Source organism: Centropristis striata, chromosome 11 (assembly GCF_030273125.1).
Source record: "Centropristis striata isolate RG_2023a ecotype Rhode Island chromosome 11, C.striata_1.0, whole genome shotgun sequence".
NCBI classification, from domain to species: Eukaryota; Metazoa; Chordata; class Actinopteri; order Perciformes; family Serranidae; genus Centropristis; species Centropristis striata.
This window is the reverse complement of record NC_081527.1, coordinates 4,156,931-4,172,263: the sequence shown is the minus strand read 5'-3', so window position 1 is coordinate 4,172,263 and position 15,333 is coordinate 4,156,931. Positions and strand designations below refer to the sequence as shown.

At 37.3% G+C, this 15,333-nt stretch overlaps 1 protein-coding gene across 1 annotated transcript; it reads right to left on the bottom strand.

Annotated features, from left to right (window-relative positions):
* Window positions 1–5,179: 5,179 nt before the first annotated feature.
* On the bottom strand, window positions 5,180–13,808 carry LOC131980452 (zinc finger protein ZFMSA12A-like). Its single transcript, XM_059344699.1, has 7 exons — window positions 13,718–13,808; window positions 11,085–11,287; window positions 8,265–8,357; window positions 8,085–8,177; window positions 7,889–7,999; window positions 7,671–7,803; window positions 5,180–6,855 (listed from the first exon to the last, which is right to left on the bottom strand). The coding sequence occupies exons 1-7, from the start codon at window positions 13,725–13,727 to the stop codon at window positions 5,588–5,590; spliced, it is 1,911 nt and encodes a 636-aa protein (XP_059200682.1). The 5' UTR covers window positions 13,728–13,808; the 3' UTR covers window positions 5,180–5,587.
* Window positions 13,809–15,333: the final 1,525 nt, after the last annotated feature.

Here is a 15,333-nt window from a genome sequence, read left to right as displayed (position 1 = left end):
ACATTACAGTTAGGGAAGGAAGGAAGGAAGGAAGGAAGTGAGTGAGTGAGTGAGTGAGTGAGTGAGTGAGTGAGTGACTAAGTAAGTAAGTACGTAAGTGAGTGAGTGAGTGAGTGAGTAAGTAAGTGACTAAGTAAGTAAGTAAGTAAGTACGTAAGTGAGTGAGTGAGTGAGTGAGTAAGTAAGTAAGTAAGTAAGTAAGTACGTAAGTGAGTGAGTGAGTGAGTGAGTGAGTGAGTGAGTGAGTGACTAAGTAAGTAAGTAAGTAAGTAAGTACGTAAGTGAGTGAGTGAGTGAGTGAGTGAGTAAGTAAGTAAGTAAGTAAGTGAGTAAGTGAGTGAGTATGTAAGTAAGTAAGTAAGTGAGTAAGTAAGTGAGTAAGTAAGTAAGTAAGTAAGTAAGTAAGTAAGTGAGTAAGTAAGTGAGTAAGTAAGTGATTAAGTAAGTAAGTAAGTAAGTAAGTGAGTAACTAAGTGAGTAAGTAAGTGAGTAAGTAAGTAAGTAAGTAAGTAAGTAAGTAAGTGAGTAACTAAGTGAGTAACTAAGTGAGTAAGTAAGTAAGTGAGTAAGTAAGTAAGTAAGTGAGTAAGTAAGTGAGTAAGTAAGTGAGTAAGTAAGTAAGTAAGTAAGTAAGTGAGTGAGTAACTAAGTGAGTAAGTAAGTAAGTAAGTAAGTAAGTGAGTAGGTAAGTAAGTAGGTAAGTAAGTACGTCAGTAAGTAAGTAAGTGAGTGAGTAAGTAAATAAGTGAATAAGTAAGTTAGTAAGTGAGTAAGTATAGATAGATAGATTTTATTATTATTATTATCATTATGTCTTAATGCTTCAAAATGATTCGTAACTATAAGAAGCATATGCTTGTAAATGCTAAATTACTTGATGACCTATTTTGATTAACATTTAAAGCAGAAAAGATGCAATTTAATGTTCCTTAAACATTCTGAAACTTCATCTGAGTTATTATGTAACAGAAAGTCACACTGACGGTCATATGACTCTGTTAATGTTTATGGACTCCTCTCACTCACACAGCAAACATACATTTGCTCTATGAGTATAATTCTACAATCAATATATGATTAGATCATATTATAGCTAAAATACATGACATACTCTCAAATAAGAGAAAAAAGTTACAAGTTTTAAGTTTTGAACAGATAAATCTATATTTAAATGTATATTCTATAAACATGCATCAAGGTAAAGAAAGAAGCTCTGCAGCAGAATACATTTACTGTATTGTCATTGTGAATAAGCTGCTCTGCATGCTATATCAAAATAATATATCAGCACCGTACCTGAAGAGAAGAGGCAGAAGTCACCTGTGCATCTCTGTCACTTTCTGTGGTTTAGGAGCATCTCTCACAAGACACAGCACTTTGAGGAGGACAAAGTCCTTCAACACCTTGTGACATGAGAGCTGCATCACCTGATACATTTCTGTGACAGAACGACAGAGATGTTTTTATTATCTGTAGTGGAATTACTACGTCTCTTGAGTGAGAACACTTTGTCAATATTAAGGGCTGCTGAAAAAAGCTGTCCCGTCTCTAATAAAGCCCTAACGGTAACACTTTAAATGATCTATCTATCTATCTGTCTATCTGTCTATCTATCTATCTATCTATCTATTGCTTACTTGCTTACTTGCTTACTTGCTTGCTTACTTGCTTACTTGCTTACTTGCTTACTTACTTACTTACTTACTTACTCACTCACTTACCTACTTGCTTACTTACTTACTCACTCACTTACCTACTTACTAGCTTACGTACCTACTTACTTACTTACTTAAGTACTCACTACTAAGTTACTCACTTACTTGCCTACTTACTTACTTAATTACTTACTTACCTACTTACTAGCTTACTTATGTACTCACTCACTCACTCACTCACTCACTTACCTACTTGCTTACTTACTCACTCACTTACTTGCATACTTACTTACCTACTTACTTACTAGCTTACTTACTTACTTACCTACTTACTTACTTAATTACTCACTTACCTACTAAGTTACTTACTTACTAACTTACTTACTTGCCTACTTACTTACTTAATTACTTACTTACCTACTTACTAGCTTACTTACTTACTCACTCACTCACTTACCTACTTGCTTACTTACTTTCTCACTCACTCACTTACCTACTTACTAGCTTACTTACTCACTTACTTGCCTACTTACTTAATCACTTACTTGCATACTTACTTACCTACTTACTTACTTACTTACTAGCTTACTTACTTACTCACTCACTTACCTACTTACTCACTCACTTACCTACTTACTAGCTTACCTACTTACTTACTTAATTACTCACTTACTTGCCTACTTACTTACTTACTCACTTACTTGCATACTTACTTACCTACTTACTAGCTTACTTACTTACTTACTCACTCACTCACTTACCTACTTACTAGCTTACTTACCTACCTACTAAGTTACTTACTCACTCACTTACCTACTTACTTACTCACTCACTCACTTACCTACTTTCTAGCTTACTTACTTGCTTACCTACTTACTTACTCACTTACCTACCTACTAAGTTACTTACTTACTAACTTACTTACTCACTTACTTGCCTACTTACTTACTCACTTACTTGCCTACTTACTAGCTTAATTACTTACTTACCTACTTACTAGCTTACTTACTTACTCACTCACTTACCTACTTGCTTACTTACTTACTCACTCACTCACCTACTTACTAGCTTACTTACTTACCTACCTACTAAGTTACTTACTCACTCACTTACCTACCTACTAAGTTACTTACTTACTAACTTACTTACTCGCTCACTTACTTACTCACTTACTTGCCTACTTGCTTACTAGCTTACTTACTCACTTACCTACCTACTTACTTGCCTAGTTACTTACTTACTAACTTACTTAATTGCCTACTTTCTTACTTACTTGCTTGCCTACTTTCTTACAATCACACTTTGCACCAATGTTAGTCTACCAGTAACCCACTTTGTAGAGATCTAAATAAGTAGAATAAGTAGTATTTCAATACTAATGATGACAGTTTGATGCATTGAAAAATGCTGAGTCAGCAGAGAGCAGACAGACCTGTGTGTTCTGTGACAGCTGCTCCACTCAGATGTCAGTGTGGAGATGCCAGACATAGCTGCTCTGTTACTGTATGTCATACCAGAACTCAGCATCTGCACCTCACATGCTTATCATGGTCACCATGCATTACTGCAGCAGGAGTCACATTCATGGTGCTTAACCCTGTGGAGTCTCCAAAAGCTCCAAATAATCCAGACTTGTTGCCTCCATCCAGACTAGAAAACAAAGCAGCGTGGAGCCCTACTGTAAATTTACCTCTAAAGTTCTGGCTGTAAACTCCATAAGGCCAGTTTCAGTTTGATGATGATATACCAAGTAAAACTGGAGACAAGCTCAAATAGATTTAGTATAAAATGATAGAACTGGATGGAACCCTCTTATATGTTAGATTTGACACCTTTGGTCACATTTGCAACATTTATAATTGTTTATTGAGCATGATAGTGTTTTGAAAGTTAAAAAAAAAAGATTCAAAATCACATTTTATGTTGTTTTTTATTTGTTTCTTTTGGGTTCAAACTGTTGATCAGGTAAGTCAGGATGAAAACATAATTATTAGGTCATATAGGTGAGGTTGTGCTGAAAAAAATAGACCAACATGGCATTTAAACATTTTTAAGTGGTGTATACAGGCAGGATGAAAAGGATTGAAAAATGGACAAAATAGCCCAAAACTCCATAGAGTTAAACAGATGAGACGTTGATACTCTGTTCTGCCAAACATATCTAAAGCTGACACTGCATAATGCTGCTGGAGTTACAATCCTGCCAGCCTGTTGGCACATTTTATTATTATAAGCACCAATAAGCCACTTGTCACACTGTTGATGTCAGGGCTGCAAAGAGTCAGGACATTTAGAGCAACTATTCTCAACCTTGGGGTTGGGACCCCAATTGGGGTCGCGAGATGATTTCTGGGGGTCGCCAAATCATTTTGGAAGTCAGGTCTGTCTCCACTGTGTTAAAGTGTTCATGTGGTTTTTTTTTTTCTTATAATTTTGTGTCTTTTTTGATCATTCTGTGGTCAATTTTTTGTCTTTTTTGGTCACTTTGTTTCCTTTTTTAGTAATTTTGTGTCTTTTTTTTGTCATTTTGTTTCTTTTTGGGCCATTTGTGTCTGTTTGTGGTAATTTTTTTGTCATTTTGTGGTCAATTTGAGTCCTTTTTGCTTAATTTTAAGTATTTTTTGGTCATTTTGTGTCTTTTTTTGATCATTTTGTGGTCAATTTGTGTCTTTTTTGGTCATTTTGTAGTGTCATGCATGTTAAATTGGGGGCCGCGACTCAAAAAGGTTGAGAACTACTGATTTAGAGAACCGTTTTAGGGAAGAATTTGAGGATTTTGTTACATTTTTTGCACAATTTCAATACAAAAATTGCACAATCAAGTTTGTCAGCAACAAAAAATATTTAATAATGTAACAGTGTTTTGTCTTAGCCATGTCTTCCTGTATGTGAAGTGTGGTGTCCCTCCAGAGTTGCCGTAGGGCGTTGGTGTTGGTGTTGTGGCGCTGATTAAAAGAGAGAGTGGTTGCCGCTGAACATGTTGCCTCAACTCGTCTGTTTATTGTTGCATTAGCTACATCCAGTTAATCCTTTATCAGGCAAAGAACTATATTTGGTAACTTCAGGTAATATTTAGAGAAAAAAGTTGCAAATTTACTAGATTAAAGTGGCAAATCTACAAGAAAAAAAGTTGCAGATTTAAGAGAAAAAAGTGGAAAAATACAACTTTTTTCTCCCAGATTCACCACATTAACCCTTAATAGGGCACTCATTGAAATACCAAATTCCAAATTTCAACCCTAGAGAATATTGGAGGATATTACATACAGCCAGAATGTGTAAAAAAAAAAAAAAAAAACATACAAAATTAATATTTTGAGACAAAAGTTTACAAGAAAGTAGAGTGGCAAATTTAAAGTGGCAAATCTACGAGGAAAAAAATGCTCAGATTTATGAGATTTAAAGTGGTGAATATGCGAGAGAAAAAAGCAGTTTTTTTCCACTTTTTTCTTGTAGATTTGCCACTTTAATCTAGTAAATTAGTAATTAGTCTAGTAAACTTTTTTCTCGAATTATTACCTGAAGTTACCAAATATAGTTATTTGCTTGATAAAGGGTTAAACACCAAGGAAACTGGATTACAATGACAATAAAAAAATCTTCAAGTTTACTGGCTGTACATGCACGAGTAGATGACATTTTTTTCCGCACCGTCTCAAATTTTAGGGGCAAACTGCGACCATTTCGGGGCAGTCTGGAGCCCTGCATATACTTCTTTAATTCTTGTCTCCAAACTGTGTACGGTTATACACTTAGATGTCATTGTATGTAGAGGGAACAAAGAGAACAGATCTGAAAACGCAGGATAAGGAATCAGTCAGTCACAACAACTTTTGAAACACAGTCAACCCCGCAGCCCCGTACAGGCCGGCTACATGAACACAACGTGAGTTTCATAGAATATCATTTAGTAATCAGTGGATTCAGACAGTCTAGTTTTTCACCACGCTGTGAGTTTTCAAGTGTCTCTTGAGGTGATTGAGGCATGTGTAAGTCTTTGCACACAGCTGACAGGCGTAGGGTCGAACCCCTGTGTGGTTCATGGTGTGTTTCTTTAATTCAGCGCCTCGTGAGAAACCTTTCCCACACTGAGAACAGGTGTAAGGGCGCTCTCCGGTGTGAACTCGCATGTGAAGCGTCACTTTGCTCGCCATGGTGAACCCCCTCCCACACACGGTACACTTGTATGGTTTCTCCCCCGTGTGGGTGCGTCTGTGTATCTGCAGATCTCCGCCTGAAACGAAAGCCTTGCCGCAGTCGGAGCACAGGTACGGTTTCTCCCCGGTGTGGATCCTGATGTGTATGGTCAAGCTTCCCGACACGGAGAAGCGTTTCCCACAGTACGTGCACTGAAACGGCCTCTCGCCTGTGTGAATGCGCATGTGACGTTTCAATTCAGATTTGGTCTTGGAAGTTTTGCCGCACTGGACGCAAATGTGTTTCTGTCTGTGGCGCGACTCGTGGCATCTCAAACTGACATCAGACATTAGAAACTTCCCACACTGCCTGCACTGGTGGGCTGCAGAGTGAATCCTCTGGTGAGTCTTCAAGTCACTCATAGTGGGGAACACTTCCCCACACTGTCTGCAGGTGAAGATGCGGTTCTGGGTGTGAGTCAGCTCGTGTTTTTCCAGCTGGTGCATTTTCTTAAAGCTTTTCCCGCACTGAGAACAGTCAAACTTTTGGACATTCTGGACACACTGGTGCTTAAACTTGTCCTTTATAAACTGAAAGCTTTTCCCACATTTGTTGCAAATATAACCAGCTCTCTGCAGGTTAGGGTTCCTCAGTAATGCTTTGCCACATTGAGTGTTTTCCCTCTGATGCCTCACAAGTTCGTAGCGATAAATGAAGCACTTTCCACATGGTGCACATTTCTGTGCAATTCTCTGCTGGGGAGGTTTCATCATACAGCCGGACACTACAGGACTCTCAGTAGACGTAGAGGGAGCTTGGTGGAGGTCTGAAGCTCCGTCATCATGAACACTGTCTCTACATTCCCCTCCTGTTGTTTGTTCTGCATTGTTGCTCTCCAGAAGGCTTGTTTCCTCCTCAGATGATCTTTCATCCTGAGGAGAAATCTCCTCAGATTCTCTTTGGGCTTCAAGTGTTTGTGTGTCAGATTCTTTGCTGTTGGTCTGTCCAAGTGAAGGGAGGAGAGACAACGAGGAGAAGAGACGCTGCTCTGAGGGAGAATGTGCTGTTTGAAAGGAGAAATTAAAAATATATTAAGAACTGACATTTTGTGGTTGGGGCTGCCTTGAAAAATATTTTCATTAGCAACTAATTTAGTTAGTACGACGGTGTATTAGGGCCAAGTATGAAAAAAATAAAAATACGGACCCGGGGGGAGGGGAGTAATATTTAGAGAAAAAAGTGGCAAATTTAAGAGATTAAAGTGGCAAATCTGTGAGAATTTTTTTGCAGATTTACTAGATTTAAAGTGGAAAATCTTCAAGAAAAAAGTTGCAGATTTACGAGATTAAAGTGGCAAATGTGTGAGAAAAAAGTTGCAGATTTACAAGATTAAAGTGGCAAATCTACAAGACAAAAGTCGCCGATTTACGAGATTAAAGTGTCAAATCTACAAGAAATAAATTGCAGATTTACAAGATTAAAGTGCCAAATCTACAAGAAAAAAGTTGCAGATTTACGAGATATAAAGTGTCAAATCTTCCCAAAAAAATTCACAGATTTACGAGATTAAAGTGGCAAATGTGTGAGAAAAAAGTCGCAGATTTACAAGATTAAAGTGGCAAATCTACAAGAAAAAAGTTGCAGATTTACAAGATTAAAGTGGCAAATGTGTGAGAAAAAAGTTGCAGATTTACCAGATTAAAGTGGCAAATCTATAAGAAAAAAGTCGCAGATTTACGAGATTAAAGTGGCAAATGTGTGAGAAAAAAGTTGCAGATTTACGAGATTAAAGTGGCAAATCTACAAGAAAAAAATTTCAGATTTACGAGATTTAAAGTGTCAAATGTGTGAGAATAAACCTGGCTGGTGTTGACTTACTGCTGGTATCTAATTCTGCCATTTTCTCCCGCTGGCTCTTCATCCTGAGCAGAACTTTGAGCTGGTCTGGTTCACATACACACTGCATGGACTCTTCTAACACAGAAGGAGCATCACTGATCCACTCTGCAGTCTGCAAACAAACACACACACACAAGTAAACAGACAAACAATCTCTTTGTAAACTGTAATTTTATGGCATTAGTTGTTGTCTTCACCTGCTTAAAGTCTGGTACCAGCAGCAACTCTTCCAGTCTGGTGAAGAACTCACTAACAAGAGTCTCCAGAGCTGAATCAAAGTCCGGCCCAAACTCCACAGGAAACACGTTCTGAAAGGTGAAACATTGAAACTCAGAGCATGAATGTAAAACCTGCATGTGACCAACAATGTTTCATGTTTCAGCGTGTAAAAACCTGGAGGAAGTGATTTCTCTCTGCTGGCTCCTCCACCAGTCTTTGAACAAGTCGCTCAAAGTTTACTTCAAGAGCTTCGTTACCATGACGACCCTGGAGAGTTAAACACACACAGGATCAATAGGTAGAAGACTTCTTAATCTGCCTTTTATGATCAATGAGTGGAACAGTCACACCAGCCTGTCTGCAGCTTGATGGCTGGAGGCTCTTCAGGCTGGTTCTCAGACCTCTGAGATCCTCTGGAGGTTCACAGCTCAACATGTGGAAGATCATCTGGAGAAGAGTCACAGAGTGAAGATTCACATCATTAACTGCATTTCATCTCACTGGTAACGTCTTTGTTCAATGACAAGAACTCTGAATCTCATCTACAGCTGCATCTCAATACATTAGAATATTATATATTATACGTTTATTTATGTCAGTAATTCAATGAAGCAGGAGTCAAAAAACACAAGAACCTCCCAGAGGAGCTACCATCAACACACTGTGTGTGTGTGTGTGTGTGTGTGTGTGTGTGTGCGTCTGTGTGTGTGTGTGTGTGTGTGTGTGTGTGTGTGTGCGTGTGCCTGTGCGTGTGCGTGTCTGTGTGTGTGTGTGTGTGGCTGTGCGTCTGTGTGTGTGTGTGGCTGTGCGTCTGTGTGTGTCTGTGTCTGTGTCTGTGTCTGTGTGTCTGTCTGTCTGTCTGTCTGTCTGTCTGTCTGTGTGTGTGTGTGTGTGTGTGTGTGTGTGTGTCTGTGTGTGTGTGTGTCTGTGTCTTTGTGTGTGTGTCTGTGTCTCTGTGTGTGTGTCTGTGTGTGCGTGTGTGTGCGTCTGTGTGTGTGTGTGTGTGTGTGTGCGTGTGTGTGTGGGTATGAGGGGCATTTTATGCCAGCACACTATACTAAAACGCGTGTACAGCGCCTATGCGATGACATCAAACGTCTAACGTGCGCGTGTAAATTCCATTCACTTTCAATGGACAGACAGGCGTCACGCAGGCGTCACGCAGACGCTGTACACGCGTTGTTGCACATACGCCTACGTGACGGCTGCGTGACGGGTGAACTACGCCTCAAATACGTGACATGAAGACCCGCGTGACTGTTAAGTACAATTCTACATAGGCGTACAGACACGCGTATTGCGAGTACACCAGATAACATGGGTGACGGGTGAAAAGTGCCACCAGCGAACGTAGTGGACGCCTGTGTGTGTGTGTAACGCGTGTAAGCCTATAACAGTTCAGCTGTTACACAGAGTCTCAGCTTCATATGGTATTGTTTATAAGAAAGCACAATTTATAGATGAAGAGAAAGACTATCTCGTACTTACCAGATAAACTTAACGTTTTTCCGGCCAAAACCGGAGGCTTAATTAGCCTGTTTTAGGAGTGAAAGTCAGCAAAATGCAGCTTAAACAAAATGTTTTACCTCATTAGTTAACTACGAATGTCTGTAAAACATAATGGGACTGTGCATAAGTGCCGAATTGGGTTAAACAGTGTAGATATAAGGTCCGATGGAATCATATTGTGAACGGACTGCTGTCCACATGGCTACTGAATATTCATTAGATAGGTCCGCATGGCTACTTAATATTCAGGGGTGACAGCGATTACGGCTTCTGCAGGCAGGTAAACCTACCTAATTACAGCTGGTGCGTAATGAACTGTGTGTCCGCGCGCGAAGCTGGGAACTGGCTGTGAGCGTTGCACTTTACTATTAGCCTACTATTTTTAAGTAGCTGAAATTATTTTAATTATCCCTTTCACCCTTGCTATCATTAAATATCAATTCGATATCATTCAAACCTAGAGAGAGAGAGAGAGAGAGAGAGATTTCGTTAACAAGAAAATAAAAACTGGCCTGAAAATAATAGAAATATCCTGACAGCTCTGTGGGGGCTTGGAGTTCATCTGTAAGTTGTGCTTTCTTATAAACAATACCATATGAAGCTGAGACTCTGTGTAACAGCTGAACTGTTACACAGAGTAACACACTGTTAACGTACACGCGTTACACACACACACACAGGCGTCCACTACGTTCGCTCGTGGCACTTTTCACCCGTCACCCATGTCATCTGGTGTACTCGCAATACGCGTGTCTGTAAGCACGCCTATTAATCAGACTTTATGCTGGCACAGGCGACGCATTCTAGGCGTTTAAGTATAGTGTGCTGGCATAAAATACCCCTCATAGTGGGCGTCTGTGTGTGTGCGTCTGTGTGTCTGTGTCTCTGTGTGTGTGTGTGTGTGTGTGTGTGTGTGCGTGTGTGTGTGTGTGCGTGAGTGTGTGTGTGTCTGTGTGCGTGCGTGCGTGTGTGTGTGTGTGTGTCTGTGTGTGCGTGTGTGTGTGTGTGTGTGTGTGTGTGTGTGTGTGCAGAACAGTTATATTACTTAATATAATCATTGTGAAAAGCTAATAAAAATAGCAGCGATGGAATGTAACTGAGTGCATTTACTCAAGTACTGTACTTAAGTACAATTTTGAGGTACTTGTACTTTACTTGAGTATTTTTATTTTATGTAACTTTATACTTCTACTTCACTACATTTAGCTGACAGCTTCAGTTACTTTCCAGGTCAAGATTTAACATTAAAAACATGATAAATAAATAATAATTAAACCTCATAATAGTATATTAAGTAGTTAAAATGAGCCCTACATAATTAAATTAAAATGCTGCTTACATAAATGTATCAATAATAATAATAATTGAATAATAAACTTGGAATATATAAAACAATCTGAGTGGGTTCATTCTGCATAAAGAATACTTTTACTTTTGGTACTTTAAGTACATCTTGATGCTGATACTTTTGTACTTTTACTTCAGTAAGTTTTGAATGCAGGACTTTTACTTGTAGTGGAGTAATTTCACAGTGTGGTATCAGTACTTTTACTGCAGTAATGGATCTGAATACTTCTTCCACCACTGTAAATAGCAACAGTTATTCCACAATCAGACAAATATCAGAAATAATAATAAAAAAGTTGTGACATGTGAATCTCTGACCTTTGACCTTAAGCCCAGAGTGAGCAGTCCCATCTGTCGCTCTGTCATGACGTCAGGGACGGCTTCGGTTACCATGGAAACAAACTCCTCCACTTTCCCATAATGCACCATGTTCCTCTGACGAACCACCTTCCACATCAGAGCCGTCATCACCCGCAGAGGAGGAACCAGGAGCCTGAGGGAGGACAGGGCCACGGCTCCCTCTGCAGGGACCAGCAGGATATTATTATTAATAATAATTAAAAATACTGTAATCACATCAGAAACAGGTACAGGTCTACAGGTACATCTAAAAAAAAGTATTGGGAAAAAGTTCAATATTTTTTGTCAATTATTCCAGAAAGTGAAACTCGTATATTATATAGATTCATCACATAGAGTGAAATATTTCAAGCCTGTTTTTCTTGTAATTTTGATGATTCTGGCTTAGAGATAAAACTTAGTGTCTCAGAAAATTAGAATATTACATGAGATCAATAAAAAAAAGGATATTTTAAACACCAATGTCAGGCTGTCTGAAAGAAGAAGTCTGAGGGTTTTTTTTCTCATAAATTTGTATTTTTCTCATGAATTTTTAGATTTTTTTTCTCAAGAATTTGTATTTTTGTTCTCATAAATTTGTGATTTTTTTTTGCTCTTGAATTTGTTGTTTTTTCCTTGTAAATGTGTCTCTTTCTCTCTTTTAGATTTTTTTTCATAATTTTGTATTTTTTTTCTTGTAAATTTGTTAGTTTTTTCTTGTAATTTTGATGATTCTGGCTTAGAGATAATTAAAACACAAAACTCAGTGTCTCAGTATAAAATTAGAATATTACATAGAATATAACCACCACTGACCCAGGACCAACACATTACACTCACCAGCAATATTCTACTTTTATACTGACACACTGAGTTTTGTGTTTTCATTATCTCTAAGCCAGAATCATCAAAATTACAAGAAAAACAGGCTTGAAATATTTCACTCTATGTGATGAATCTATATAATATACAAGTTTCACTTTCTGGAATAATTGACAAAAAATATTGACCTTTTTCATGTTATTCAATTTTTTTTAAATGTACCTGTGTAAAAAGAAAAGACACAAAATGACCAAAAATAGATGCAAAAATTAAATTAGTTTCACTTTCTGAAATGACTGACAACAAATACTGAACTTTTTCATGATATTCAAATTTTTTTGAGATGTACCTGTACAGTAAAAATAACACCAACAAAGTTCATCTTTTTGCACACATGTATGATCAGCCAGCGGCCATTTAAACTACACAGGGTGCAACAATAAGACAGACTGCATTACTCCTTGTGTTGTGTTCACTTTCTGTACACTCCCGACTCTCGCCTCTTCTAGCAAACATCTTAAAGCTCGGCTATTGGCAGAACAACACTGTTGTCAAAACCGTGCCTAAACTTGTATATTTGTTTTAATGTTAGCTAATTGTTGGGGTACCATCCGCAATTTCTACTGAGTACATACATAAACATCACTGCTTTATTATGATTACTATACTCCCACATCCCCATTAATATCTTTGCTATTTATTATATATTTATTTACTTTTTAGGTATTAGGGCTACGTGCAAGGCAAGATGCACTTTATATTCTTAAAAATGGGTACTCCCAATATCACAAAATTACCATTGCTGGTATTTAATAAATGTAATGTGTATTGATTATTGTGCATTTAAAATAGCACTTTATATTTACTGTGCAATCGGGCAATCTGCAATATAATTACGCACCTAACACTTTAACACTTCAGCACTTTAATCAACCCTATGATATAATAAACATAGCGTTTAACACTAGTGAAATACGTTTGGTCCCCTGACCCCTGACCTCTGACCCCTGACCCCTGGCCTGTATGTTCCATGATCCACTATACTTTTCATTGTTCTTGCTTCTCTTTTTCTTTTCTGTTCTATTGTGCTCAAGGACACGTTTTCTCTCCTCCTGCTCAACTGCCAACTTGTTGTTATCGATGTTTTATTGATTTTATTGTTATTGTTATGGTACTGACATCAACCTGCCAGAGGGACTAAAGATGGAAATTAGCTGTTGGCTATAATCTTGCATATTTACATGTATATGTTCATTAATATGTATTGTCCCTGTTTTAAATAAATAAACTCAAACTCAAACAAAACTTGTCCTAATTGTTAAAAAATGACCCACCTTATCTAAACGCCTAAAATAAAGCAGCCTGATTGAATTTTAATGTATTTTGCATGAAGAAACAACCTGTCAGTCATCACACACTTCTAGTGAATATCCAGGTTTTCCCTCTTACAGTGCAGAAAAACTGTGTTTAATCAGAATAATCTTTACTGTTTCACTAAAATATGGATTCATTTTGGGTGCAATAAAAATGTATAAAACACGTAAAAATGTATGAAGAAAGTTGAAATTTATATTATCTACAAAGGAACACACAGAGGGGCACATATGGTGAACATTTCAGACACTTCTATGAAAGTTAACCTTTATTAATGGTTTGTTGAAAATGATTTGGAGGGTTAAAGTAGATTAAGTAAAACTGTTGTGACTGTTGTTAGTTTGTGATTCAAAGCTACAACAAACAAGCTAAACAACATTAAAACAACAACGATATGACGAAGAACAAACACTAACCGTTACCCATTATATCCTCCAACAGAGCTGTGATAGTTGAAGTGGTGCTGTAGAATATTTATTGAGGTAAAACGAGTCCTGAAGTGATCCGCTGTTTGATTCTCGCTGTTAAAGCTGACGTCACTTCCGCCTCATTATCTAGTTCCACCAGTTTAAAGGAGCCGCAGCGCCCCCTGCTGGCGGAAGGGCTTCATTAACTCTATGGGCTTTAGGACAGGGCAATACCAAATTATTATATTATTATTGTACTATAAAAGCTGACCCTCCGGTATTATACGGCGCATTTACCGCTAATACTAGATTTATTATTGTTTTATTTTTAAATGTATTAACCTGTTGAAAAACTTTATTCTGATATTTAAATCAGAAGGATGCAAATAGAAAAGAGGCATACGATTTTTATTTATTTTTTGTTTAATAAATTAATGACATTGATGTGTTTTTGTTTGAAATTTGATTTTGCATGTCTGCACTATTTAGTTATATATTGTACTATAAAAGCTGACCCGCCGGTATTATACGGCGCATTTACCGCTAATACTACAAATCCCACAATGCCCTGCTGTTGTTTTGGCGCGTCAATCAGGACAGGACCCAGAAACGCTCCTCTGTGACAGTCGTCATAGCAACCTCAAGCTAGAGCTGTCTCCCAGCTACCCCTTCCCAAAAATGGAGAAAAGAAAGGCAGAATTTATTAACCTGTTGAAAAAGTTTATTTTGATATTTAAATCAGAAGGATGCAAATAGAAAACAGGCATACGATTTTTATTACATTTTTATTTAATAAATTAATGACATTGATGTGTTTTTTGTTTGAATTTTTTTTTGCATGTCTGCACTATTTAGTTATATATTGTATGTTTATAAGTGTTGCTGGTTCCATATTTAATGTTAAAGCAAAACATGTTTGGTATATATTAAAAGGTTTATTTGTTCAATGTTGGCCCGCGATTTTATTCAAGTTTTAAATTTTGGCCCATTGTGTATTTGAGTTTGACAGCCCTGATTTAGGATATTGTCCATTTCTGACTCCTTTCCATCCTGCCTGTATTCAAAACTTAAAAAATGTTTAAATGCCATGTTGGTATATTTTTTTCACCTATATGACCTGATAATAATTTATTTTTTATTCTGACTTACTGGATCAACATTTTGAACCAGAAAGAAACAAAGAAAAACCAACATAAATGTGATCTTGTGATTGTGTGTGATCCTGTCATCAACTCTGGTTTTTGTGTCTTGTGTGTTTAACGTAACAATTTTAGTCATGTTGTGTATTTTTTAGTCATTTTGTGTCTTTGAAAGTCATTTTGTGTCTTTTTTTAAAAATCATTTTGTGTCTGTTTTTAGTCATTTTGTGTCTGTTTTTAGTCATTTTGTGTCTTTTTTTGTCATTTTGTGTCTTTTTTGGTCATTTTGTGTATTTTTTTGGTCATTTTGTGTCTTTTTTAGTCATTTTGTGTCTTTTTTTAATCATTTTGTGTCTGTTTTTAGTCATTTTGTGTCTTTTTTGTCATTTTGTGTCTGTTTTTAGTCATTTTGTGTCTTTTTTGGTCATTTTGTGTCTTTTTTGGTCAATTTGTCTGTTTTTGTAATTTTCTGTCTTTTTTTGTCAA